The sequence below is a fragment of the Falco punctatus genome (assembly GCF_963210335.1).
Source record: "Falco punctatus genome assembly, chromosome: 15".
In the NCBI taxonomy this organism is placed as follows: domain Eukaryota; kingdom Metazoa; phylum Chordata; class Aves; order Falconiformes; family Falconidae; genus Falco; species Falco punctatus.
Window position 1 is genome coordinate 2,192,580 of NC_137595.1, and position 25,310 is coordinate 2,217,889.

At 45.8% G+C, this 25,310-nt stretch overlaps 2 protein-coding genes across 2 annotated transcripts in view; one reads left to right on the forward strand and one right to left on the reverse strand.

Annotated features, from left to right (window-relative positions):
- The window catches only part of GPR174 (G protein-coupled receptor 174), a 20,888-nt gene extending 6,212 nt beyond the window's left edge, over positions 1 to 14,676 (forward strand). Inside the window, exon 3 of the mRNA XM_080366366.1 lies at positions 316 to 14,676. Coding sequence (XP_080222492.1) covers positions 725 to 1,705 — 981 coding nt within the window. The 5' untranslated portion in view covers positions 316 to 724 and the 3' untranslated portion in view covers positions 1,706 to 14,676. The remainder of the gene's footprint in view (positions 1 to 315) is intronic.
- Positions 14,448 to 25,310, reverse strand: ITM2A (integral membrane protein 2A). The gene is made up of 6 exons (XM_080366369.1): positions 25,152 to 25,310; positions 21,192 to 21,323; positions 20,773 to 20,961; positions 19,293 to 19,403; positions 18,047 to 18,197; positions 14,448 to 15,563 (listed from the first exon to the last, which is right to left on the reverse strand). The coding sequence occupies exons 1-6, from the start codon at positions 25,233 to 25,235 to the stop codon at positions 15,475 to 15,477; spliced, it is 756 nt and encodes a 251-aa protein (XP_080222495.1). The 5' UTR covers positions 25,236 to 25,310; the 3' UTR covers positions 14,448 to 15,474.

Genomic DNA, 25,310 nt, shown 5'->3' on the forward strand with positions numbered 1-25,310 from the left:
CTGGAGAAGCTGGAGCTAGGAAAGATGCAGCCGCAGAAACCTGGCAGCATCTTAAATACACCCTGTGATCGGAGGTGACTTCTGCCTGGCAGTACAGCACAGGAGGCGGGTTTGTAGCAGCAGTTAAACACTTTTTCTTTTTATTCCTCAGTGGTTTTTCATCTCCCTTTGCTGGGCTGCCCACCACAGCTGCCACTAGCAACAGGTTTATGCTAGGGAGATGCTCCTACCGCTCTTGCAAGCTTCCCCATACCTTTCGCTTTGTAAGACCTGTGTCTCCCCGCAGCATTATAACGGCACCTTTCTGTCTTTCAGCTGTGGGGCCACCTTCACTGCCAAGCTCCTGTGTTGGAAGAAGTGGCTGAAATGCCTCCCAAAAGGTGACAGAGCTGCAGCTCTGGTGACAAACTGTTGACTGCTTCGGCACACGATGATGCAGGGTGTGGATCCCCTCTCTGTCAATCCTGCAACCGACTACAGTAAGGTCTGGTAACTTCTGGCAAAAAGCATGAGCAAAGCACATGAGCAGGACTTTAATTAACTCACCCCATAACGAAGCTCCTCCCCAGAGTGGACACGATTGTCTGGTAAGCGAAGCCTCACACACGGGCGCCAGGGCTGAACCTTTTTATTTAAGCACCGACCACCCGAGGACAACCTGGCTGCAGGACGCGCGAGGAACATGTTACCATGCTGAGGCTGAGCACGGATCTGGAGCACAACCATGATGAACGGTTCGACCTGCACTGAAACAGACCTCAAGCCCTACTACGCGATTACGTACACCTTCATCCTGATCCCTGGACTAATAGGGAACACATTAGCTTTATGGGTGTTCTATGGGTACATGAAAGAGACTAAAAGGGCTGTAATATTTATGATCAATTTAGCCATTGCGGATTTATCCCAGGTCTTGTCCTTGCCCCTGAGGATTTTCTACTACTTGACCGGGACGTGGGAATTTGGAGGAGGTCTCTGCATGTTTTGCTTCTACCTGAAGTATGTCAATATGTACGCAAGCATCTACTTCTTGGTTTGCATCAGTGTAAGACGATATTTGTTTCTTATGCACCCATTCAAATTCAGCGACTGCAAGCGCATCTGTGATGTGTATATCAGCATCCTTGGGTGGGTCGTGGTCTGTGTTGGCTGTTTGCCTTTCCCCCTTCTCAGACTTCACCAGGATGCAAAAAACACCTGTTTTGTGGATCTCCCCGTAAAGGAAGTTGATCTTCCCATCTCCATCGCGATGATGACCATAGGTGAATTGTTGGGGTTTGTAACACCCCTACTCATCATCGTATACTGCTCGTGGAAGACTATCTTATCGCTAAAAGAAAAAAATTCTGCTTCACATGACCTTGGGGAGAAAAAAAAGGCTTTAAAGATGATTCTCACCTGCGCTCTGGTATTTCTGATTTGCTTTGCACCTTATCATATCAGCTTTCCACTGGATTTCTTTGTCAAAACCAAAAAGATTAAAAACGGGTGTGTCCAGAAGGTGATCTCAGTGTTTCATGTTGTAGCTTTGTGCCTTGCCAGCCTGAACTCCTGCGTGGACCCAGTCATTTACTACTTTACTACAGATGAGTTCAGGAGACGCCTTTCCAGGCAGGATCTGCAAGACAGCATTCAGCTCCACCACCTCAGCTATGTGAGGAAGCACTCCAGAGATGAGCTCAGGGAGGACGCCATGGACTGCTAACACTGGCCTTCCTCCAGCAGTTGCCAGGACTTCAAGTGTTCACTGGATTTGTGGGTTTGGCTCAATTTTTTTCCCCCAGGACACCGAGAGCAATGACTTAGATGAGCTTCTGCTGATTTCAGTGCAGGCTGGAGAAAAACAAAGAACTTCCCCCCAAAAACAAAACCTGACCAAAAGTACATTAAAACTTTGGCTGCAAATTTTCTCTGAATATAAGTAACACTGTGTAATTCCCACAGGCACTGTACCTAAGTGGGGCAGCCAGGAGGAGGTAGCTTTGGTGTAGGAGGAGGACACGGACCCATGGTGAGAGGCGATGCTGTGTCCCATTGTCATAGGTGGGGACATTACGTGGCCGTGTACTGGTCACGCATCCTGGCTGCAGCAAAAGGCGGCAAAAATTCTGGAGTCTTGCTATGCAGAAAGAATTTGATCATAAAAATTAGTATTATAGACATGGTATTATACATTTCTGAAGCAATAGACAATCAAGCAGTGGATCTGTGGAGCGCCCAGAGCTTGCCTCAAGCCATGGTGACCACAGAGCGAGGAGCGTGAGGTGGCCCCAAAGGACTTGCTGCTTCAATAACTACCCAAGCCTCCATTCTGGGGTGTAGCAAACGACATACCCCCAAATCACAAAGTCACTGAAGCATCCAGACACTATTTTTCTGCCATCGGTTCCCATTTCTGGCTCAAAAGCCACACGGTTTCAGGCTGTATCGCTGCCTCGGATAAGCTTTAACACGGGGCTGTGCTTCCAGGGGCTTTATCCAGGCTAGACATCCACCGAGGCTTTCAGGTCCTCGTTTCAACAGAGATGGGGCAAATTATTGCCCTTTCACTAATAACTGACCCTGTGCCATCACGCCTACTTTTGATTAACAGCAGCGTAATTAAAACACAGCCTGAGGAACCAAACCTTTCTGAAGTTTACTGTAATGGGAACTCACTATAAGCCACAGTCAAAGGTGCCACCCAACAGGCTCTGAAAGACTTTTAAGAAAGGCTAAAATGTGGATTTTTTTTTTTAATAATCATTTCTCTAAAATCAGACAACAGAAAGCTTTGGGCTTGACTGGTACTTCATTTGCACCTTCTTGAAAAATTTATTTTTCTGTGAACATTTGAAGCGTTACATTTTGAAATGTAAAAATACTGTGATGGTATTAATTTTTATTTAATGCAAATGTTGTTTTATAGAACTAATTTATGAAAAATATATATATTTTGTAGAAAAATGATGTGAATCTCAGAGAGTGTTGGAACACAGAAAGATTTTTTTTCTTTCTAAAACCCCTTTTATATAATAAACCAAAACTCCACCACCTCACCCCTGCAGGAGTCTGAGCCAGTGTGTCTCTACCAGAGCGTGTTGGCTGAGTAAGCACCGCTAATTCACGGAAAACACAAAGCACATGGTACTTTGTTCACAGCAACGAAAAAATATTTGGGTTTTTTATTTCTTGTTGTATATGATAAAAACACCCTTTTTAAAAAAAAAATTAAATGCCCTTCTTGGCCCATTCTCCCCTCCGTAGCCGCCTGCATCACCAATACACGCTTAGAGGGACTCAGAATCACAGTCACTGGGGTTGGAAAAGACCTTTAAGATCATCAAGCCCAACACGGACCGATGCGTGGCAGCACTTGGGTTGCTGATGCCTCTTGAGCACCTGAAGAACTTTTTTGATGCCTTTTCAAAATTGTATTAACCTCCTCCTTGCGCTGGGGAGAAATGCAAAACCTGGCTTGCAAAGGGCCGAAACACACTGCTGCAAACTGCAGCTGCTCACCTGCGCCACGGGAGATTTGCCAAGACACCCTGAATTCCTGTCGCTGAAGCCCAGCACCGTCCCAAGCCCATCACCATCCCTTCTGGCCACTGTCCCCTGTACCCAGCCGTGTAGGAGGGGATGAGGATGGCCCTGTTCAACACCCCCCCCCCCCCCCCCCCCCCCCGCTACTTTTAGCTTCCAAGGGGAGAAGATGTTACAAAACGCAGTGTCAGAAGTTCAAAAATTGTTCAATTAGACAAACTTCATAAACTCAAGTTTTCTCACCTAGAAAACCCCGTGGGCACACCCCGAGCCGTGTCCCCTGCTGCCACAGCGATGCGGTTTATTCACACTAGCATTAACAGTCCCTTTTTAAGGCAGGCAGGTGTAACAGTTGTGGCAGCTGACACCAGCCCAGTTCGGGGGGGGGGGGGGACGGACACCTGCCTGCCCTCCCCCTGCCTCGGCACCTCTGTTCCAGGTGGGATTTGCTTGGGCCACACTCTCCAGTGCAGAGGTCTCACAAGCCCTTGGCTGACGTTGCCATGGACATCTGGAGAATCAAGATGTTCCTTAGACCTACAGAAGGTGTATTTTCATGCCCTGTTGATGGCCTGGGATCCGTAACACCAGCCCCTGCTCCAGCCCCAGAGCAATCACGCGCCAGCAAAGAGATGCTCTCCTGCATTTCTGCCACCCAAGCAAGCCTCAGGTGGGGACGGCACTGGCACACGGGAGGTTTGGAGAAGCCAGCCAGCCACCGCAGCAGCAGGCAGCAGTGCTGTTGGATTGCGTCCTGCCCAGCTTCAGGCTGTGTGCGAGGCAAGATCCATTCCTCACCTGGACTTTCTCAGCTCTGCCTGCAGTTCTCCATCAGCCAAATGCTGATACTCCCACAGAAATCTTTGCTCCAGAAAGCCTTCTGAGTAATAAATCTGGTCTGCAGCATTGGACTGGGAGCCTGGATGACTGTAACTGAGAGCAAAAAAACCCAAACATCCCCTTTATTCTGCATGAAGTATCTCCTCTGGCTGCTCAAGCAGCACTTCTCCCCGACAGGGTTTTAATGCCGAGCAGCAGAGCACTGAGGTCTCTGCCAACAACCTCACCAGGTGGACTTTGTGCTGAAGTGACAAGTGGCTTTCTGACTCACACAGAGTTACGTTTAGTTTGTGCTAGGTGAAAAGAAAAATTACTGTGCCAACAGCGCAGACCCAGGGAAGGTCTCAGGGCATTCTGAGGACCTTAAGCTGTTCAGAAACACATCAAGGTTTTCTGGAAAGCCTTATTCAATACCTGAAACAAGGCAAATGAGGCTGACACAGCTCTGGTTGGAAGCAGAGCTCTCAGCCTGTTTCCAAACACCCTGCATCGCAGCCCCCTCTTTCCATCGACTCCCACACAGTCGCGCGCTGCTGAACCCACAACAGCTGCAGATGATTTCATCACACCTCGGGTGCCGCTTCTCACAGCTTCCTTTGTGTCACTGTCATCATGAAAAGAAACACGATGGGGAGTTTTTCTTTCTTTTTTTTTTTTTTTTTTTTTTTTTTTTTTAACATGTTGAGACTTGAAACCGTACTTGCAAGTGAAGGCTGCTATGGCTGCAGGAGAGCACGTGCCTGCCCCTCTTCCCGTTCTCCTTTTTACACCATCACAAGATGGTTCTGCGGAGCCAGGTCAGAGACCACCGAAGTGACTCGCTTGCTGGTGATGGTGGGCTTGGGAAGAGCGTCAAAATGCTGGGCTGTGGGCAGCAGTCCTGCCTGGGCACCGCTGTCTTCAGCTGCTGGTCATGGGGCAGCTGCACTGAAAGCATCGCTCTCCAGAGCCACCAACTTCTCCAACTGCTTGACCAACACACACCTGAACCCACGGATCCCTGAAGCCTAGCGGCAACGGATTCCCTATTTAAATTGTATGTGCATTGCTTGGAAACATATTGCTGTCACTTTGAGCTGGCCACCTGATAACATCTTTTGGTGTCCCTTCCTCCCATATGGGCAACCGGTTCCCTTTTCACCTCCTCTGCATGAGGTCTCGCCCGCGCTCAGGACCCCCAGCCACCCCCAGCCCCCGTGGCTGCCACGTGGGCGCAGGGCAGTGGGCGCAGGGCCAGGGGCTGATGGCCACGGCACAGGTCCTCCAACATTTCCAGCATCCTCTTCACCCCCTCTGCCATCACCAGCCACTGCCCGTAACTCAAAAGATCTCCTTTCTGTGTGAAAAAGGCCGATTTACAGTTCCTCTTACTTAAGTAGAGATTTCTTTCACCCCTTTACACATCTTTTATCAGCACTAGATTTTATTTGCTATTTTGTCATCTCGTTGCTCAGTGTCCTGAGAAGACTCCCCATTTCTCTGTAGCCGCTGTTAGATTTTACTGCTCCAGTTAAGGCTGCACCAGCAGGAAACTTTGTGACAATTTATACTTCACTGTTTACTTCCTTTTTCACTTTGCTGTTAAGAGGCCAAAAATTAGTATCACCCCCAGCATTACAAAACCAGCTCACCGGCCACGAACGCACAGAGCATCACGCACAGCACTGCTGAACACCACTCCTCACACCTCAGTAACTGAAGAAAAAAACCACCACAGCAACTGACCCAGATACAAATCAACCTCATCCAGTACAAAAACACAGGACGGGTTTTTAACAGTTCGGCATCTCCTGGATCTCTCTGGGAGGAGCGTACCCTGGTTCTAAAACACGGGGAAGGGGTAAGGCTGTCACTGCCCCTCCCTGTAAGTACAGCCCTTGTCTAAGAAGGAAGGAACATGGTTAAAACGCCTCCTTAATCTAAGCAGGGATTTGAATCCCTGTTTCCCCTTGCTAGGAAAACACCCTTGGCTAGTCTGTATGAGGATGCTCCTCCATCAAAGCTGTGGGAGGAAAAAAGAAAAGCTCGCAGCCCGGCAGTCTGGTCCTGGGTATGGGGAACAGACATGAACATGACTTCTGGTGGTTAGTGCCGTCTCCTCAAAGGGGAATACCTAGGTACTTGTTCCTGCTTCCATTTCTATTTCTGTACCTTACGTCAAACCGACAGGGGATTCACTCCGTAAACACCACCGGCTGCTGGCAGGGCTTGGGGGCGGGGGGGGGTGTTGGTGGCAGTTAGCACTCCACTTTAAGGGACCTCCATCCTGTCCACGCATGGGTGATGACTGATCAACAGCTACCTCTAAGAAAGCGAGTCCGGCAACATGCCCAGATGTTCCCAGAGCCCATTTCAGCCTGAGTTAGACCTCAAAAAAAGGTTCTTGGTCCAGTCAGAGAGAGTGCTCTGCCTGGGCTTACAGACAGGTGCCAACATAAAGCTAAAGCAAGGGGGAAAATGAAGCCTCTTGGAGGTGTAGGTACCTCTGTGGTCAGCAAGTAGCCGAGCTACAATTGTCAAGATTATAATTTTTGATGTCAGTTTGCTCAAGTTTCCTTCCACCCACTCATTTTTTCCACCTAAACCTAGAATTCAGGGGGAAAAGAAAAGAAAGAAAAAAAAAAAAAGAGAAAACCCAGAACAACCATCAAAGGTAGGATGAAATAAGTGATGTAACCAGTTGCCGTAACGTATTGTGAAAACTAACAAACCTCTTAAGTCATCTGCCTACCCATTTTCCCAGCGGGCTCAACAGTGATGTGAAGAAGGGAGCATCCTGGCAGGGCTCCAGCTAAGTGAAGGTGATGGTTTTTACCAACCGCAACGTGCAGCCACCAGCAGTCTGCTCCGAGCCCCCCATGGGCAGCTTCAACTCCCTGCTCGCCCTCCCAGGAGTCCCAAGGCAAAATACCTATTTTAGTTTTTAACCCACCCAAACTCTTGTCTTGGTTGACTAATCTGACTTTCTCTAATCAGCTGTCAGCCTCTTTATCAGTCCTGTGATTCAGAGCCATACTCTTGCACAAACTCCACTATTACATGACATTTATTGATATTTAAAGAAATTGGTAACTCCTTGTGGTCAGACAGAGGTTTGTGCAGCTAGAGAGAAAGTTCCCAGGAGACCTATGTAAAACAGAAGCTAAAACTCATGTGGCTTTGAGTTTCTTGTTTAATGAGAGGCTTTTTATGTAAGTGATTTAATGCTACATCCCAGCCTGCTCCTGCTGGTTAACAGTCGATAAAACCCGGAGCAGCACCACCGTGAACTCAAAGACAACAGCAGCAGCACCACTGCCCATGCCAGCGTGGCGCTGCTCCTGCAAGTTCCTTCACTCAAAGTTCCTCCCCCCGCGCTCGTGGGCCCTCGACTGACCCAGCCCAGGTGTCTCCACTGGGACATCAAAACTCTGGTGGCATCTGCCTCTAAAGCTCTTTGGCTGCTTCCCGGTCCAGTGGGATCTCCTACAGCAGCCGCCAGCCTGGGACAGGGCCAGGTTCTCCCCGCAGGGCAGCCAAGGAGCTATGTACCCTCCAGCCCCGCGTTGCGTTATTGTACTCAAAGAAAGCCACGGGCTGTGACAGGCTCCAGGGGACAAGCTGGTCACAGGACGGGACTGTCCTTTGAAACACTGCCACAAATTCCAGAAAAACTCTTACAATCGAGCAAGTCGAGCAGTTCCCTTTTACTGGTAAAAGGGATGTGCCACTGTCCCCACCAGGAGCAGATCCTTGGCCCCTGGGTGCTCTCCCTGCCAGGGCCAGAGGCACCGCACCGCACTTCTGCCCATCGCACGGAGGGGATGCAACTGCCAGAGCTGCCATGGAAGGGGAAGCAGGACGGTTTGGTGCGGGGCAAATAACCCCACTACTCACCGGGATGCAGCTGAACAACTGCCTCCCTTCCCACGGGCGCACAACCCTTTGCAGCCGTGTAACACGGGCAGTGCTGCAGAGCGCTTATTTTTAAGGTCTTCTCCCACTACACTACCCAAGAGCTCTTTGCTCGGCAGCTGGTCCAGCAGGCTCCTAAGCCTTACATTTAGGAATAATTATAAAAAGAAATTAATAAAAACCCACAAGTTCAGCATAAGGGAAGACTGTTTCTAGAAATCAAAATCCCTTTGGAGAAGCACCTGCCGCCCAGGCAGCACTGCCAGCACCCACCACTGCAGCACGACACTAAAGCCAACCTGACACCAAACCGGTCAGGTATTTAGAAGCTGAAAAGAAATAAAAACCCTGACTGTAAACGATAGAAATAAGCGGGCTGAATATGGCACACAAGCACTGAACTAAGCACAGAAATCCACAATTCAAGCCCTGCTGATGACACTGCTGCTGATGGGTTTTGCCCTCAGATGTCTGTTGTGCTCAGGCACAGCCACACACTTCTGAAGCTTACTCTGAGTCACAGCTGGCAACTGGAAGGTGTCCCTACACTGGCTCAAGGCCAGGGCTAAGGCCAGCGCTGGGCCAGCACACGCACAGGCTCCACACAGCTCAGTGCCGAGCCCTCAGCAGCTTCTTGCAGTTCGTGTTTGCAAGGGCCTCACGAGGGTGCACTGGCCTCCATTTGCATCGGACAAAGTAGCCCTTGGTAGGGTCCCGGTGGGGGACCACAACACTGCCCGCTCAAAGGCAAAAGGACGAATGCAAAAACAACACTGCAAGGCTGAGATTTTACAGCTTCGATGAACGTGCCCATGCTCCTCAGTGGAAGAGGCACAACCAGCATGACCTCCTCTACACGGAGTGGTGTGCGACGGCAACACGGCAAACCAGGTCCCCTCCAACCATCTCCCCTGCGAGCGGATGGGGGCCCAACCTCACAGCACAGGCACCAGCTCGCTCGAACGTCAGTGCTCTGTTGCAGATGCCAGCTCTGCAGCAAGGTCTCCTCTTTCCTTTGGAGCACTAGAGTTTTTTGGCAAGCATTTTTTGTTTGGTTGTTTTTTTTTAAAAAAAAAAAGTAAATGAAAACACAGAAGAGAAAGAAAATCAAATGATGCTGAGAAAGCAAAAAGAAATGTTTTGTAGAGGGAAACCATTAGATCCATTAAGAAACAACAGATACTGTAAGTCTGCAGAAAGATAAACGCACGTATCCAGTGTATCTGCAGATAGGATATTTATAAAAAAAACACAAAAGTTGTTGAGATCTGGAGCTCACTTTTTTTCTCCTACACTCAAGGCACCCAGCCAGGAACTTCCTTGTCCCTCCAGTTACTATCAGTCATTTCCCTATTGAAAATCAAGGGTCTCAATCTACGGTGAAAACAGGCCCTCAGAAATCCACCAGCAGTCAGCAGACCTTGGTGCAAGCTCTCCTCAACCCATGCACACTTCTACTTCCCAGCCACCCCCAGCCAAGCAAACCTTTAGCACACAAAACACTTTTTAGGCAACAGCAGACTGTGTCTTTGGCACATCATCCCCGCTCCCCAGCCACCCCCCGATTCAGCAGTGGTTTGTGAAGGGTCAGGAGCAGTGACACAGGCTCTGACAAGAGCAGGAAGAACTCAGACATCAAGGAAAGCGGCTCATGCTGCAGCACAGATGTACCAGATACGCAGAAACGCTTTCATTTCTTTTCAGACTCCAAAGTTATGTGAAAAGCCAGCAGTTACAGCTCAGCTCAAAACCACTGAAGCGCTGTTGCTTCATTTGCCTGAAAGTCTGGTTGCCCCCTCCCCCTGCTTTTTTTTTTTTTTTTTTTTTTTTTTACTGTGATGTGAGGAGGCAAAGACACCACTGCTTCCAAGTTCACCCCAGGCCATACGGCACCCTGGCGAGGGCAGGCTGGCCTGAATGGCGGCTGCTACACCCCTGCTCTTCTTCTAAGCACTGAGTAGCGAAAGGGGCTCAGAACATGAGATGACAAAGCAGCTACGACCTCCAAGCGCTGAGGAACCAGACGCTGAATTACTTATCATCAGAAATGCACAATTCCCACTGACATGGCCATCCCACAGGACCAGAAAACCCCACACTTCCCTCCCAAGGGATTTTTTGATCATCAAATGGAAACTGTACGTTTCTCTACCCATGGATCTATTCTTGGTTAATCCCACATGCCGGCGCTCTCACTCCACAGTAAAAGCACTTGGTTCCACTCCAGCAAAGGATCAGGGTTGGAGGAAGGAAGCTCCTTGTTCCAGAACTGGGTGTCCACACACAGGCTTAGCCCAGAATAGCTTCAGCCACCACCAAGCCCTAGAATGGCACAGCTCAGGAGACCCCGAACGCTGCTCCAACAGGCACACAGCATCTACATCCACGGTCACAACAACTTTTAAGACTGTAAATTCACATTTGTTAATGTGGAACTCAGAGGTGCTACAGCACAAAAAGAGAGAAAATATGCTTAAGTAAACAAAATAGTTGAACTATAAGAAATAATTTCCCTTGGAGGTGGAGCACTAGGTGGAGAGACTTTAATAATTCTCTGGATGGGCAACACACCCATTCATATTGCCTAGGTAATATCACAAATACCTACACATAATGAAGAAATAATTTTAATGAAATAATGTGACTGTAATTACACATATTATAATTGTTTTGGTTGCAGTTTCGAAGCTCCAATCAGCACCAGCATTTAGCCTCTATGCCATAGCTGGCAGCCAAGCTATCCCCCACGTGGCTCTGAACTAGGACAGCCAAAGCAGCTTCAACCCTTCCAAGCCAGACCTCAAACTCAGCCTTCCTGGAGCAGCCACTCGGCCCCACGGCTAGCTACCGTGCCACCACGGAGGCTTCCTGGACTGCACTGCATTTATCTGGCCCTACAAATGTTCTCTTCTGTTCTAGGAGACAATTTATTTATTTATTTTTAGTTTGGGGCATGTCTGGAGAACACAAGACAAAATGCAACAGTCGGGGAAGCGGTAAGTAAAACAGAAGAGGCTGTCTCTAGTTAAACATCATCATGTTTTCTTTCCTTTCTAGCCTTCCCAAGTACTTCAGAGAAGACCAAGAAACAAAAGCATTAACCTAGAGAATCTACAGCTGGCAGCTGCTTGGTTGTTGAGGAGGGGACTGTCTGATTCAGCCCACCCTGCTGCCAGCCGCGCTGAAGCAACTGGGGAAGAACAAATCCCAAACACAGGAGAATGATTTTAAAATAGTAAAGAAGAATTTTTCTCAGGGAAACTCTGAGCTGATTTCAGTGCTCTGATATTTCTCCCACCACTCACCATAAACCCTGTTGGGCCCATCTGTATTTTTGGGAGCTTTCCCTGCAATACCAAAAACTAATGTAGCCCACAGCAGTCAGTCCAGCCTTGCTGAAGCCCTAGCAGGCTCTTCGTCCTCCAGGCACCTGCACATACACTGTGACTGTTGCTGTGGGTGTGAGGTGAGAATTTTTCCACTACCGTACTTAGTGTGGCTGTGCTGCAACACCGCATAGCATAGAGTTGAGCTTATTGTGAAAAATGTCTCACTGAGACAAGCAATTTATCAAGCCTGAGGTACTAAAGCTCTGTTTCACACCAGGTTAAGGCCTCAGTATGTCTTTCAAAGCTCTCCAGACCGTCCCCATTTTTTCAGCCCTGGATCTTCACCTCAAGGTATTCATATATGCAAAAACCAGTTTAATTCCTATAATTTTTTACAAAGTCAGGCTGGGGAAAACTTTAAAGTTCTAGTGTAGACTAGCACCTAGTGTAGTGGAAGCATCCGTCACACACCCATCACCACCAGCAGCCCACACCTCACCAGCCACCCTCAGACAAAGCCATCAGGTTTCTGCCAAGGTCAACAGCATTTCCTCCAAGGAACAAATTCAAGTTTGTTCTTAATTGTGACTTTTCTCAGGTGTCTTTCAGATCAGAGTACTTAGAACTTGAAAAAGCCTCACAATGTAATGCTGGAAGAGCAATCATCCAAAGGACTGGATTGTCAGCTTCACATTCATAGAGGTATTTAAAACTTACATCTAAATAGACTGTCAGAAACACGACCTGCAAGCTAGCCTGAAGGTAACTTGTCAGTAAGCAAGGGCACAGATACTGCCAGTTGTCCTGTGCCCAATGGCTGCTTTTGCAGTAAACACACACCTCAACAGAAGCTGCTATGGCAAATAAGTTTGCATTTGCATACTGGTGGTGATATCCCTTCAGCTACCACACCCATGTTTGAAGCACAGTCTTACTCAGATATTTAATAGAGTTTTACACAGGTTACAGTTTTATTATAAAAGTGTTCTTTGCTATATATAAAAACTAAGCAAAGACACTAAAGACCACCCCGGAAGCTTTCATCAAACCATTTTTAGGTGTAATTTTGGCAGAATACCTGAAAACCCGTATGTTACAATAAATACACCTAGCTTTTGTCAGTTACACACACTTTACACCCCAGCACTTGCTGCCTGTGCCATCTACTGGCGCACAGGCCTCTGCTGACTCACCCTCTCTGTTGCTTCCTACAGACCAGCCGAACACAGGGGCTACTCACACCGACAGACAGCATTAGCAGATCCTGGGAATGCCAGCTGTTTTCATAGCACCAACCTTAAAACTGCAATCCTTCGATTTGGATGCCTGCCCCTGCCTCCAGCACAGAATGGTTATGAACAGATAGTAAGTCTAACACACTGCACACACAACTGAAACTTCAGCTACTTTCTCAACGCAAGAGCACCAAGCAGGTAAGAACAATCTGTTCCTCCACGTATCCTGGCATACTGCCTAGAACGTCTAATAAGCTCTTAAGGAACTGACTTAATTTCTTTTAAAATCTTTTACCAGACAAAGGTAAAGCTGAAACAGTTTCTCTATCTGGTGAGAGCCACCTAGTGCACAGTCACTCAAAGCTGTAAGGAAGAATTTCAATTTTTTTTTGTTGTTTTCAATAAAGTCAAACCTCAGTGCTGCAAGCAGATGCTTCTTGCTCTCTGCAGCTAATACATTTCCAAACCTTTCCACTCAGGACTACCAAAACAAACAAGAGAGGCAACCCACCCCATTTATCCCTGATAATCCAGAGGAGGAAGCCACCACAACACTAACTTGCCCAAGCACACAGCAAGCCTGGAGCAGAAGCTTGTCAGTGCAGCTACTTCCCCTGTAACACATACCTGCTACAGTAAAGCTTATCTGACTCCCAGGGACACTAATTAGAGCTTTCTACAGCATTCTGTTACAGTACATTTAAGCATATAATGAAATATTCTCCTACACTTACTATTTTAGAATCAAGCAGACCAAAGCTCTAGTTCCAGGACACATCTTATGCATTGCCACACGCCGTGGGAGAAGAGTTGCATTAGGTACAAAGACAAGGCAGCAAAACCCCTGCTGCCCCGGAGCTGTGGTCTACTCTTTTCCTCTGCAGAGCTCCATAAACAAAGAGTAGCTGCTTTCAGTCCTACAGTCACTTCTCACTCCCTAGTTCTTAGCACAGAAAGCCTGCTTACTGTTTTACTTCCAGTTGTATATCCAAATTACTTTCCAGGAAAGCCAGGAAGGTTCAGTACACACTTTAGCTCTTTGAGCAACCAGTCACGGAAGTAGCACCACAGCGCTCTCACAGCTCTGAGCTTAAAGCACAGCAAAGCTTGCAGGTAAGCACTGAAAGGTATTACACCAAGATGTTGATTAACCCTCCAGTCCCTTGGTCTATTATGCTATGTTAAAAAAGATTTCTCTTTGACACTGCAATAAATACACTAAGACAAGCAAACCTGTAATCACCAGCCTCATCAACACCAATATTCAAATTGCTAAATTGCCGAATGCATCCTTCCTTTGCCATACCACAACTGACACCACCCACCTGCAGAAGTCTGCTCAATGGATTCAGTTTACAGCACAAGACATCACCAAGAATTGCCCCTTGGGGGATCAAGTTCAAGGTGAGGTCTCTTTTCTTCCTCTGTTCCCCAAGTTTGTTTTGCACCACAAAGCATTTCCACAGGAAAAGGAAATCTGGCTTCACAAGCTAGGAAAGAGGTATGGGTAAGTGGGAAGAGCACTGTGTGCTGCCCCAGGCCCATAACCATCACATCCCTCCCATGGACCATACACCAGCATAGTGCACTCTTCCCTCCGAGCGTCATGAAGTCACACAAATGCCAGAGTTTTAGAGAAACATTTATTATAGGGTTGCAGAATTTATGCCAATATAAAGTCCCTTATTAAAACTCTCAAGTTCAACTGCAGGACACTAACTCTTCATTATCTTTATACTGCAGCTTTCAAAAAAAAAAAAAAAACCAATGCTCTGACTGCAGTAGTAATGGTACTTGCTCATAAAAAGTTGATCTCTACAGTTTATATAAGCCAGAGTAGTTTAAGTTTACAACTACAGTCACATTCACAAGTGAGCTATACCAGAACAGGTTCTTGAAATCGGAAGTTAGATTAAACCAATTCTTAACCAAAAATACTGACAAGCTTTAAGAGCAACTCTATCTGAATCTTAACAACTAAATACCACAAAACCAAACAAAGGTAGAAGAATTAAACATAAGCTCGGGGAAGGTTCCAAATATACATACGAATTCAATACAGTAATTGCACAAAATGAAATAGGGTAGTGTTAAAGGTTTATGATCACTGAGGTTGGATTTTACATGCTTCACACATGGTAGTTAAAATAAAGCTTAATGATACACATCAGAATATGGTTGGTTTTTTTCTTAGGCAGGATACGGAGTGCAGAGCTATTCTACAGAACCACACAAGATGTGCAAACCACAGATTATTAATATTAATCATTCTGTGAAAGTTAAGGTGAACAGAACTGGTTCCAGCCAAGGAACTGGTTAACATTTTTATATATATATTTTTCTGCCATTCCCAGATTACACTAAATCAAACACATTCAACAGATAAACTGGTATTAACCTTCTAAAAAAAAAAAAAAAACAAACCACAAACAAACTTTACTCAAATTTAAGTTTTACATGAGACAACTAAAAAGTTATACCAAGGATCAAAGAAAGCTGAAATGGTGACTTTGTCTTTTGAAATACAAGCAGTACACAGAAAATGCGTAAGGCTTTTGATTATCACTGCACATGTTAATTTAAGAAGTCGATATCTAACGCTCAGACTTCTCAATGAAGGTGTGCACTAGTCACCTCCCATCCAACACCCTTCACTGTTGACAGATCTTTGTTTCAACAACGAAAGAGTTTTCAAAGTGTCTGATGGAATGACAGTTCTCCACTGAACGTTTCTGCAGACCTGGGGACGAGAGAAGATGAGAACCTAAGTAAAGCAGATCTGTAACCCAGCAGCAAGCATTCACAGGTTTTGCAGCACTACAAATACTATGAATTTGTAGCAGCAAGATACCATCATTCAGTACAGTGTTTCTACAGCCATGAACTGCCACCAGCACTTGACACCAGTTTGTTGTCTATCAAAAAGCATCCCTCATTTCCACAGTGGTAACAACAGGAAGGGGGGCCACATACATCACAGAGGACAAAGCAAGCAAGCACTTTTCTCTGGTATCCCCAGCTACCATTTTAGCGATAGACAGTGTCAAAGAGATCATTTATGGCAGTTTCTTATAGCCCTCCCTAAACCACAAAGAAAAAGAAAAGCAGATTGAAATTACAGGGAAAGAGAATAAAAACTCAGAAAGGGTGCAGAAAACTCCCCATCCTTCTAGTTCTTTATCAGCACTTCCCTGCACCCAGTGTTAACACAGAGTATGCTTCTATAGAGCAGTCTTCACCTTGATGAGATGTGAGGACTTGCCACTCAACCGATGATCTCACTGAAGTTTCTTAATAGTGTTAAGTGATTTTTTCTATTTTGGGACATGCCAGCATTGGCCTTGACACAGGCAGTTCACCTGTATCAGCTGTGAATCTTTACTAGATTTACCAGAATATAGTAGTCCTGCCATCAAAGACAAGCTGCTCAACTAAAGCACTTCAAAATACAACCACCAGAGAAGACAGATTTACAGCTTAAGTAGAAAATTGTTCTAAGCAAGCAAGAGAAGCTATACACTGAAGCCTAGAGCCACTAGCTCTTAAACCAAACCCAGCACAGCACTACTTTAGTTTATGAACACTTAAATACAGGCTGTCTTTCAGCTCACCTCAATCTTAATGTCTGTACACCCCGAGAAGCCTGCAATGGCTATTTAACTGGGTACATAATTGAACAGCCAGGACAACCTGTCCTGTTCCTCACACACATTCAGTTACAACTCCAGGGAACTGCTGCAGAACCTGAGGTCAGTTTGATCCAACAGATGAACCCATGAACTCTACGAAATCTGAAAGCCGGTACAGCACCAGCTAAATGAGAAGACTTCTCCACAGCAGTTACACAAGTTTAGCCATTTTAGTCTCATTATGGGTGCACGGCTTGTACACCCTAGAAGACAGACATGCTAGAAATTTGACCTGGAAGGCAAGACAAGCCTTGTCCCTGCACAATTTTCTCCTCAGCAGCAGTCTTCCATTTGACTAGATTTCCTGTCCCCCATCCCTGCCAAGGGCAAACAAGGTCAGTTACAGAACTGAAACTGTACCAAGCAGCATTACTCATTTACTAGAACCCTTCTGTGCAAGTATTCTGTATAAGTCTTTTACTATGCAGCAAAGATATCAACAACATGCTACAGCAGGATGATCTAAGGAAACATCATAAAGACCCTTTGCAGGATTGTCTGTACACTATGGTCTTTCAGTCACAGCAGCATTCAACTGAGATTTGTTCACAAAAGCATCTTCACATCAGCTAAGGGACACATGCCTCCCCCTCCCATAAAGGCAACATCTACTGTTTCTTCATGTGCCCTGCACCGCACAGGAAGAGCTTTATGCTCCCACATACACAGCCTTCCATGTAGCAACATCATGTAGGCACTGGCAAACAGCAGATGCAGCTCCTGATGCTGCAAACTTGTAACTCGGCAGAGGAAACTCTTGCCTAAGAACTTTGCAGGAAAACCAAAGCAGAAAGTTCTGACAAACCAAACATTTGCAGTTCTGAAAGGCTGCAAAGCACAAAGGATTAGTTTGCTATGTGTCTGGTGACAGCAACAAACCATGGAGTGCTTTGAGATCTACAGTGAACTAAAATTCAAAGCATCAGATTTCTGTACTGCAGGCTGTCTCCTTCCAGCATGTCAAACCACAGACACCTCAAAATTTAGTTCTTTTCACAGCATGACAGGGAGGTGACACAAGGAGACAGTCAAGAAAGAAACAGAGCTCAGAAGTTCCTGTGAAGTGTTATTGTTCTTTTAGAGAGGAAGTCTGGGATGTCCAGAGCCAGCAGTTCAACTCTGGTTTTCTCCATAGCAAGTGAACCAGAAGATAATTCTTTTACTTGGTGCTCCTGTAACCCAGTTTTAGATATAACAGACTAAGGTGCACCTACAGAGACTCATATTATCAGATGGAATATATGAATTTGTGCCAAACTTACAACTTCAGCAAAAGATGGAACAGAAATAGGTTTAAGGTCAAATTTGGTTTGGGCACATAACCTCTAATTCTGTAAGTCTCATTCAAACATGCTGAGAGAGTTTCACTTCAGATACATACTTGAAAGTAGAGGAAAACCCCCATCAGTTCTATGGGTAGTCCCAGCTCACGTAGAGCACTCAAATTTCCAAGTCTAAAAACTCCCAAGGTTTAAAGTATTTACCCCTTCCCTACACAAACAACAGACTCATTTTTTTACTGAATGGAACTTACCCGTTATCTGGTCTCTGCGCTGAAGTCTGAAGGTCTCTTTCCCAACACAGAGTTGGTAGATGAAGATGCCCAAATCAGACACATTATCTATCTCCTCTGTAACCACCATTTCTTCACGGACTAGGTAAGTCTGAGGCAAGTAAGAGCCAGTCTAAAAGAGAAAAGACCTTGAGACACAGTATTCTGCTAACAACGGGCAAGCATCACCACATTTTTCTGCTTTGGAAGGGCTTCAGGCACTAGATTACAGCTTTACTTCTTTTTAATATTAAAGATATGCTAGTTGTCAACAGCTGCATACCAGAGAAGTTAAAAACTGACAAAGGCTATTTCAAACAGTTGCAGCTACAGCCAAACAAAGCACAGTTAACCTCAACACTGCTCGCCTCACATGAATCAAACAAACAGAACCCGCTCAAGTTTATTCGACAGCAACAGAAAGCCTGCAGTTAAAAGAGCAGAAAAAGTATTATGAGTTTCCATGTTTGAAGCAGTGTATTTCTAATAAAAATAAAGCAGTGCAGCCTACAGAAGTTAAATCTTCACCAGATGATCAGAGCACTACTGAAACAAGTTCCCACCTCTCATGGCCACTTCCTAAAAATAGGGGCAGGGGACACACTTAAAGCTCATCTTCGTAAAGATAGAAAAAAAAATAATGAAACAAGCTAAACTAGGTCAGGTGGCCTCTAGCACTAAGTGTAGAGGAGCCAATGACATTTTTGAGAAGTACATTTGGCACACAATAGCTCAGTATTGCATTTAATTTGGAGTAGCAGCAAGCTCTATCAACTTGACCCACAAATAATCTTGGAAAAACACAAGTTTTGCAGTGAGCTCATAAGTACACTGCCAATAAAGCAGAAGAACAAGTTTGCATTGTTCTTTTCATTAAAACTCTCATGGGGCAAGCGAGCTTTCTGGTAGTAACTTTCAGGTTTAGGCTTTCAATGATATTTGGAACTTTATCAAATTCCTTTGTAATAGCTAAATTTAACCTTATTTGCTAGTTGCTTTCAGCTTTCATAAAGCTAGGTATTAATAAGAGCATTAAGCATGAATCTACTCACCATAATACACACTGACAGCTGGCCTTAACTTCAGTACAGTGACTGAGCCAGGGGGATTATGTACTTTGATGGCAAGAGGACTGTTCTAGCAAGAGACTGTAGTTCAGGAGCAACACCCAGCATTCTTATCAAAAGTGATCCTGTCAGCGTAACTAAACAGTAAGGTTTCCACATACCGCCAGTTTTGCGAAGAGATCCATCAGATTTCTTGGTGGCATAACTATGGATGTGTTCAGCGGAATCACATAGCAGTTACCCAGTTGCAAGTCAAGATACGCTGTCAAAAGCTATTCAGAAAACAGGATTTCAATTAATTGTGGCCTTGGATTATTAAAACACAGTTCTACAAGGACTAAGGAGGGAGCTCAAAAAGCTGCAGATGATGCGCTGCTACTATTGAGGTGGTGCATTCAGGAACCATCTAGTGCAAGAATTTAGCTATTCCCACTTTTGCAAACATACTGGTTGTAGCTATGGTTTGCAAAAGGACTTTTGTACAGAAGTGAGAGCTGACTATAAAAGCTGTTTATCATTATTTTTGTATTAATACAGAGAAAGTTCTTGGGAGTACGCCCTCATCACTAAAGAAGTGCAGTTAAGCACTGTGCAAACAAAAGGTATCCAGTTGCTGATAAACAAACATTCCCTGTAAATAGTTCTTCAGAAAAAGTATTAGTCTCCATAAAGTCACGTCAGCATTGCTACAAAGTCTCTGCAGTTCTTGCCCTAAAATTATCAACATATCTACTTGTTTTCTTATGACTTTGCACAGCACTTTGCCAGAATCAACCAAAGTTCTTAATTTGCCTTATCCTTATATACAGCCAAGTTTCTTCAAGATGCCACAAATTAAAGCTGCAAATACTGTGACCACAGGTAGCACAGCTGGGCTGCATGGCATTCCATGTCATTAAAGGCAGCAAGTACACAAGTTAGTTCTAGCATCTTTGCCATGATTGTATCTGCATTGCTAAGGTTTGCTTTACTAACAACCTACCAGAGGTTTTACAGCTGACTAAGGATAACTAATACTATTGATGCAACTTTAATAAAAAGAGTCAAATTAAAATCATCCTCTCATCTTTGCTTTAGAGAAACTATATGCAACTAAAACAGCATGTTAAAGTTCTAGGTTTCAGCCACTTGAAATGATTCTTCAATTCACTTATCCAAGGTCTGCACTTGTTTGGAATTCCACATTTCGCTGTAACGGTTTGGCAGAATCTTACAACCGAATCCTCAGTTTCCCCGTTTCTTAACTCACATTTACAGTTATCTCCTACCCTCGCTTCCATTTACATACGATTCTTGATCTGATAGCAAGTGTCACTTCCAGATGTCCTACAGGCAACAACATTTAAAGCTGCCTAGTGCTGAGATGTGATGTTCTGAGAAACAATCCAGTTAAGAGTCACTATGGGAATGTTCCTCCAGCATTCTTGTAACCATCCTCCCTTGCAGAAGTGTACTATTACAGAGTTAGAAGGGTTAGATTTGCCATGCTTAAAGCCATTCTAAAAGAGAAACCTGCACTCACAGTAAGCTTTAAAGGTCTCAAGAATGAAAACCCTGGAGCTGTTACAGTTACCACTTGCTCCACAATTTTCCATGGAGCAAGGAGACTAGTCCATTTCTTATCACTTCACGTATACTCACCCTATCAAAGTCATGAACGATCGCTGCTGGATCACTGTCTGAGAACTTTGGAACGGGCACATCAATGATGGCTATGTTATCATCTTCTCGAATGTCAGCTTCTTCAGCAATAGGGAGGAAATAAGGTTCTACCGCACGATCACGATTTTCCTTCTCAAAGTAACACATCTCACCACGGTACACCTTATGCTGAAAGCAAGAGCAAGGCCAGTTATTTTTACAGCAAATGTTGCTTTCAAACTGTATTTCTAACACTTATGCTATGACGAAGCATAGGTGTGTCACAGCTACAGCTTTTATAAAGGACATAGAAAACCTTCCGTAACTGGGACATGAAGACTATTACAGCGGTAATCTATTTATAATTACACTTTTTTTATTCAGTGATGCTTGAAGAAAAAAAAGAACTTTCACATTACCTTAGGCATGAAGTACTTGTAGATGCAAGCTCCACCAACAACAACTCCTGCCAAGATGAATGCTAGACCCAGCAGAGTCAACAGACATCTTCCAGACGAATTTTCACCCCTACGTGTGGCAACTTCTGGATCCTTTGAATAAAGGGGGATAGAACTTAGAAAGTGTAACCACTCTGAATTTAAAACAAGCTGTTATCTACTGCTTCACTTTGACCTACCATCTTACAATTCTCACTGCACGCCTAGAAGAAATATATGTTAAGCATCACATAGTAAGAAAACACTTACAAGAAATACTACTGCATCATATTAAGATGAGCTTTCAAACAGCACTGAAATAGGATATTTTCTTAGAGGATGCTTTCTATACAAATCCTTACCCAGAAACTATTAGAGGTGTAAGAAATTTTAGTAACTAACGGAAGAGAACAGTGCTGCAGCTGCAATATAGCACAAGGAAAGCAAGATGTGTAGAACAAGGTCATTTTAAGGTACACACTGTTTTCACACCTCTTCTCAAAAGCCTATTTCCTATCCTCCTCTTGCTATCAGATGGATTAAGCTAATACTTTTCCTTAGGAACGAGACTAACAGCAGAAGATAAGGTTCAACTCTATTAGCTGGGGAACACACATCTGACAGGAGTCAAACATTCAGATTGTAGAACTTGTAATATGCACAAGTGAAGCCCACTATGAAAGAGGGCCACTTACCAGCTTAAATACAGCCAAACAAAAACAGGTCCCTGCAACACATCCTACCTTTCAGCTTCAAAATACTCTTTCTTCCATGCAAGTCCCTGGGAAGTTTTGTTTCTAGCAGTCTGAAGCATATCTTTTTATTTCAGTGACTTGTTCCCCACCCCCCACCGTCCCAGTGTTCTCTCAGACAGAAGACCACATCCAAAGGAAACTACCATCACCATCATGTAACATGGTGACAAGCTGTGTAATACCAAACACAAAGCTAGTGGTGATGTCTGAATGGCAAATTTAACACTCTTAGTTTTCAGTACTTTTCCAGGCTTCCAGGTAAAAGGCTCACACAAGCCAAGTTGAGAGGAGAACAGCAGATGTACTGTCTAATACTGAACAATTAAAAGAGACATTTCCTTTGGGCAAACACACATTGGGTTTAGGTCTTTCCTAAAAGACACTCTCCTCTCCCCCCCCCCCCCCCCCCCCCCCCCCCCAAAAAAAAAAAAAAAAAAAATCAAACCACAAAAGTTTAAATCTAGTAGCTTCCATGGCCTGCCTTTATTTGGGTCCTACCATTTGCGCTCCTGTAGAACACAATATATTTAAGCAACCTGTGATCACAACAAGCTACAGTATTATTATGAGGCTGTACATATTTCTGTGCTCAGCAAGATATCAGTATAAAAGTCAAACACATCAGCTATGCATGTACTGAAACAAAAACCAAGCTGTTTTGTGAGAGTCAATACTCCTACATTCCACTCTTGCATCCTCCAAACAGAAAAATGTTCCTTCAGCAAGACATAAACCACTACAACTGGTTAGTTAAGCATTTGTAAAAAAAAAAAAAAAACCACACAAAAAACAACCACCCGCCCCCCCAGGTTCAAGTCAGAATTATGCCATATTTATATGCCATTATGTGAAAACAATCAGAGTTAACTGGCTTTTAAGACCAAGACTCTCATCATATTCTGCCACCTTCATCTACACCTTTTAGTAACTTATTCATCCAGCCTATGATTACTTGATGACAAGTCTGCAGCAGGTTTTAGCACTACAGATATCCTAGTGCTTGGCTGATGTCGACATGTAATTAGCTATACTTGCACTACACCTATTTCAAACAATGTAAAGGTATTTATCATATTAAGCAGCAATGTAGGCAGCCTGAATCCAAGAAGAAAGAGTTGACAGAGCTGATAAGAGAACACAATACCAAGACTTTGCTCCAGTAGGTTACAAAGCCTCTGCTCGAAAATAATAAATCATAAAAAAACCTGCAAAGAAAAGGCAGCTCCAAGCTGTGCAGTAACAAGTAAAGCAAACCAGGAGGTAAGGGAGGAAACGAAAAATCACTTGTGTTAACATCTGCAGCTAGCTCAAGAGACCATGTTGACACAGTCAGCTCTAAAAAATCTGCAGAGAGAGTATTCTGCAAGCTCAAGTGTTTTGTGCAGATATTCTAGGGGACTTTTATTGTGCTGTCTAAGCCAACGTTAGCCATTAAGCTTGTTTGTTCTGCACAAATATTCCAGCAAGAGGAGACATTAACACACAATAGAACAAGTTTGTCTTGGAGTAAAATTGTGAACTTTATGTTTACATGCAACTCTAAACACCAGGGTTGGAGTGAAAAGTTACTAAAAAGTCATGTACACGTGCAAACACAGAGAATACTGTAACAGGTGTAACAAAACAGCACCAGCAAGCTTCTAAATTGAGAAAAGCAGCTATCATGAAGAGCAGGGTGTAAGCATACATTAAAACTATTATGCTCAGAACTTGCATGGTAAAGGGCCAGTAAAAATATGTATAACTGCCTCAGGAGTAGCTGATTAGTTTGCCCTACAAGAAACCAGCCAGACTAATGACATTTTCAAAATACAAATTAGTCCTCCATCTACACTGTTTCCCTACTTTCTCTCCCTCCTTTGGATCTGGCAGTTCAATGCTACAGTATTTATTAACTGTGCACACATACAACCCCTACAGCTCAAGAGAGTCCACTGAGCAATAACATCACTCTGCACCCCTTCTTTTAAACGGTGGCTATTTCAGGTGAGGCAGAGGCTCTGAAGGCTGGAGAGCAAGCTGCTTTCCAGATTACACCTTAGAAGGGAAAAAGAAAAAAGAAAAAAAGACACTAGAGTCCAACACCACAAGTTTTGTTATTACTGTTTTCTTTATTTTCTTTCACCCCGATTACAAACAAACTCAGCCCATTCTAGAGCTACCGATTTGTATACCTGGACGCTGATCTTCTTCATCAAAGAACATCAGCAGCTAAGTAAAACATCTTCAAAATAAAGTCTCCCACAGATTTGCAAAGTTCAATTAGAGTCACACAGCAGCTCATTAGGAAGGAAAAGCCAACCACAGGGTACGTGCCTGGGTTTCTATTTAAAACCCTTTATGGCAGGTTTCTTAATTTAAGCTCGACATACCAGAAGCCCAGACACCTCACCACAGCGCGGCTCTCCAGCTCACTGCTTACGAGGGTTTCAGAGCAGCAGCGGGCGGAGGACGAGCCCTAATCCCACCGTGTTTGGCCTGCAAGCCGCTGCTGCGGCTGCCAACCTGCCCGCTGCTGAGGGGACGAGCTGCGCCGAGGGCTCGGCGCTTCCCCCGCGCCTCCCCCCGGCAGGGAGCCGAGCCCCGGGGCTGGCCTGGGCGCCGGGCTCCCCCCGCCTGCGAGCTACGAAGGTTTAAAACCCCGTCAGGAAGCACGGCCCTGGCACGGGCCCAGCTGGAGATAACCAGCGGGGCCTGCCCGCTGCGTGCGGGCCCGAGGCCGCTCCGGGGCCGCCAGGCCACCCCGCCGCTCAGCACCGCCCGGGGCCGGCCGAGCCGCAGCCGGGCCGGGAAAACGGCTGTGGTGAAGTAACCGCAAACCGCTGCGGCAGCGCGACGCGTCCCGGCGCTCTCAGGCCCGCAGCGCCCGGCAGCCCCTCACGGCGGCGGCCCCAAGGTGAGCGACACCCCCACACACACACACGCACCCCCCAGCCCCGGGACAGACCGCAGAGCGGCCGCCCCACGCTGGAAGGCTGCCCCAGCGCCGCAGGGAGCGGTGCGGCGGCCGCCAGGCGCCCGAGAGGCACAGCGGGCTGCCGGCTGCCCTCCCCCGGCCCGCAGCCGCTGCGAGAAGATGGCGGCGGCTTTCACCCCCTCCTTCCCCCCACCACACACACACACCGCCGTCCCTCCGCCCCGCTCCTCCCGCCGCGCCCCGGCAGCGGCGAGACCGCACTGCCCGCACCTTGTCGGCCACCAGCGCCTCGGTCGCCTCCTTCTTCGGCTCGTCCTTCTGGGCGAAGGGGGAGTTAAAGGCGATCTTCACCATGGCGCCGCTCCTGCGTGCCGCCGCCGCCCCGCTGAAGAGCCTCCGGGCGGCGGGGGCGGGGTGCGCCGAGCTGGC

Coding starts and splice junctions, on each gene's coding strand:
- ITM2A (XM_080366369.1), bottom strand. CDS start 25,235: ATGGTGAAGATCGCCTTTAACTCCCCCTTCGCCCAGAAGGACGAGCCG. Junction 19,404..20,772: donor TCGTTCATGACTTTGATAGG/GTGAGTATACGT, acceptor TTTTCTGAATAG/CTTTTGACAGCGTATCTTGA. Junction 15,564..18,046: donor GCGCAGAGACCAGATAACGG/GTAAGTTCCATT, acceptor TCTCGTCCCCAG/GTCTGCAGAAACGTTCAGTG.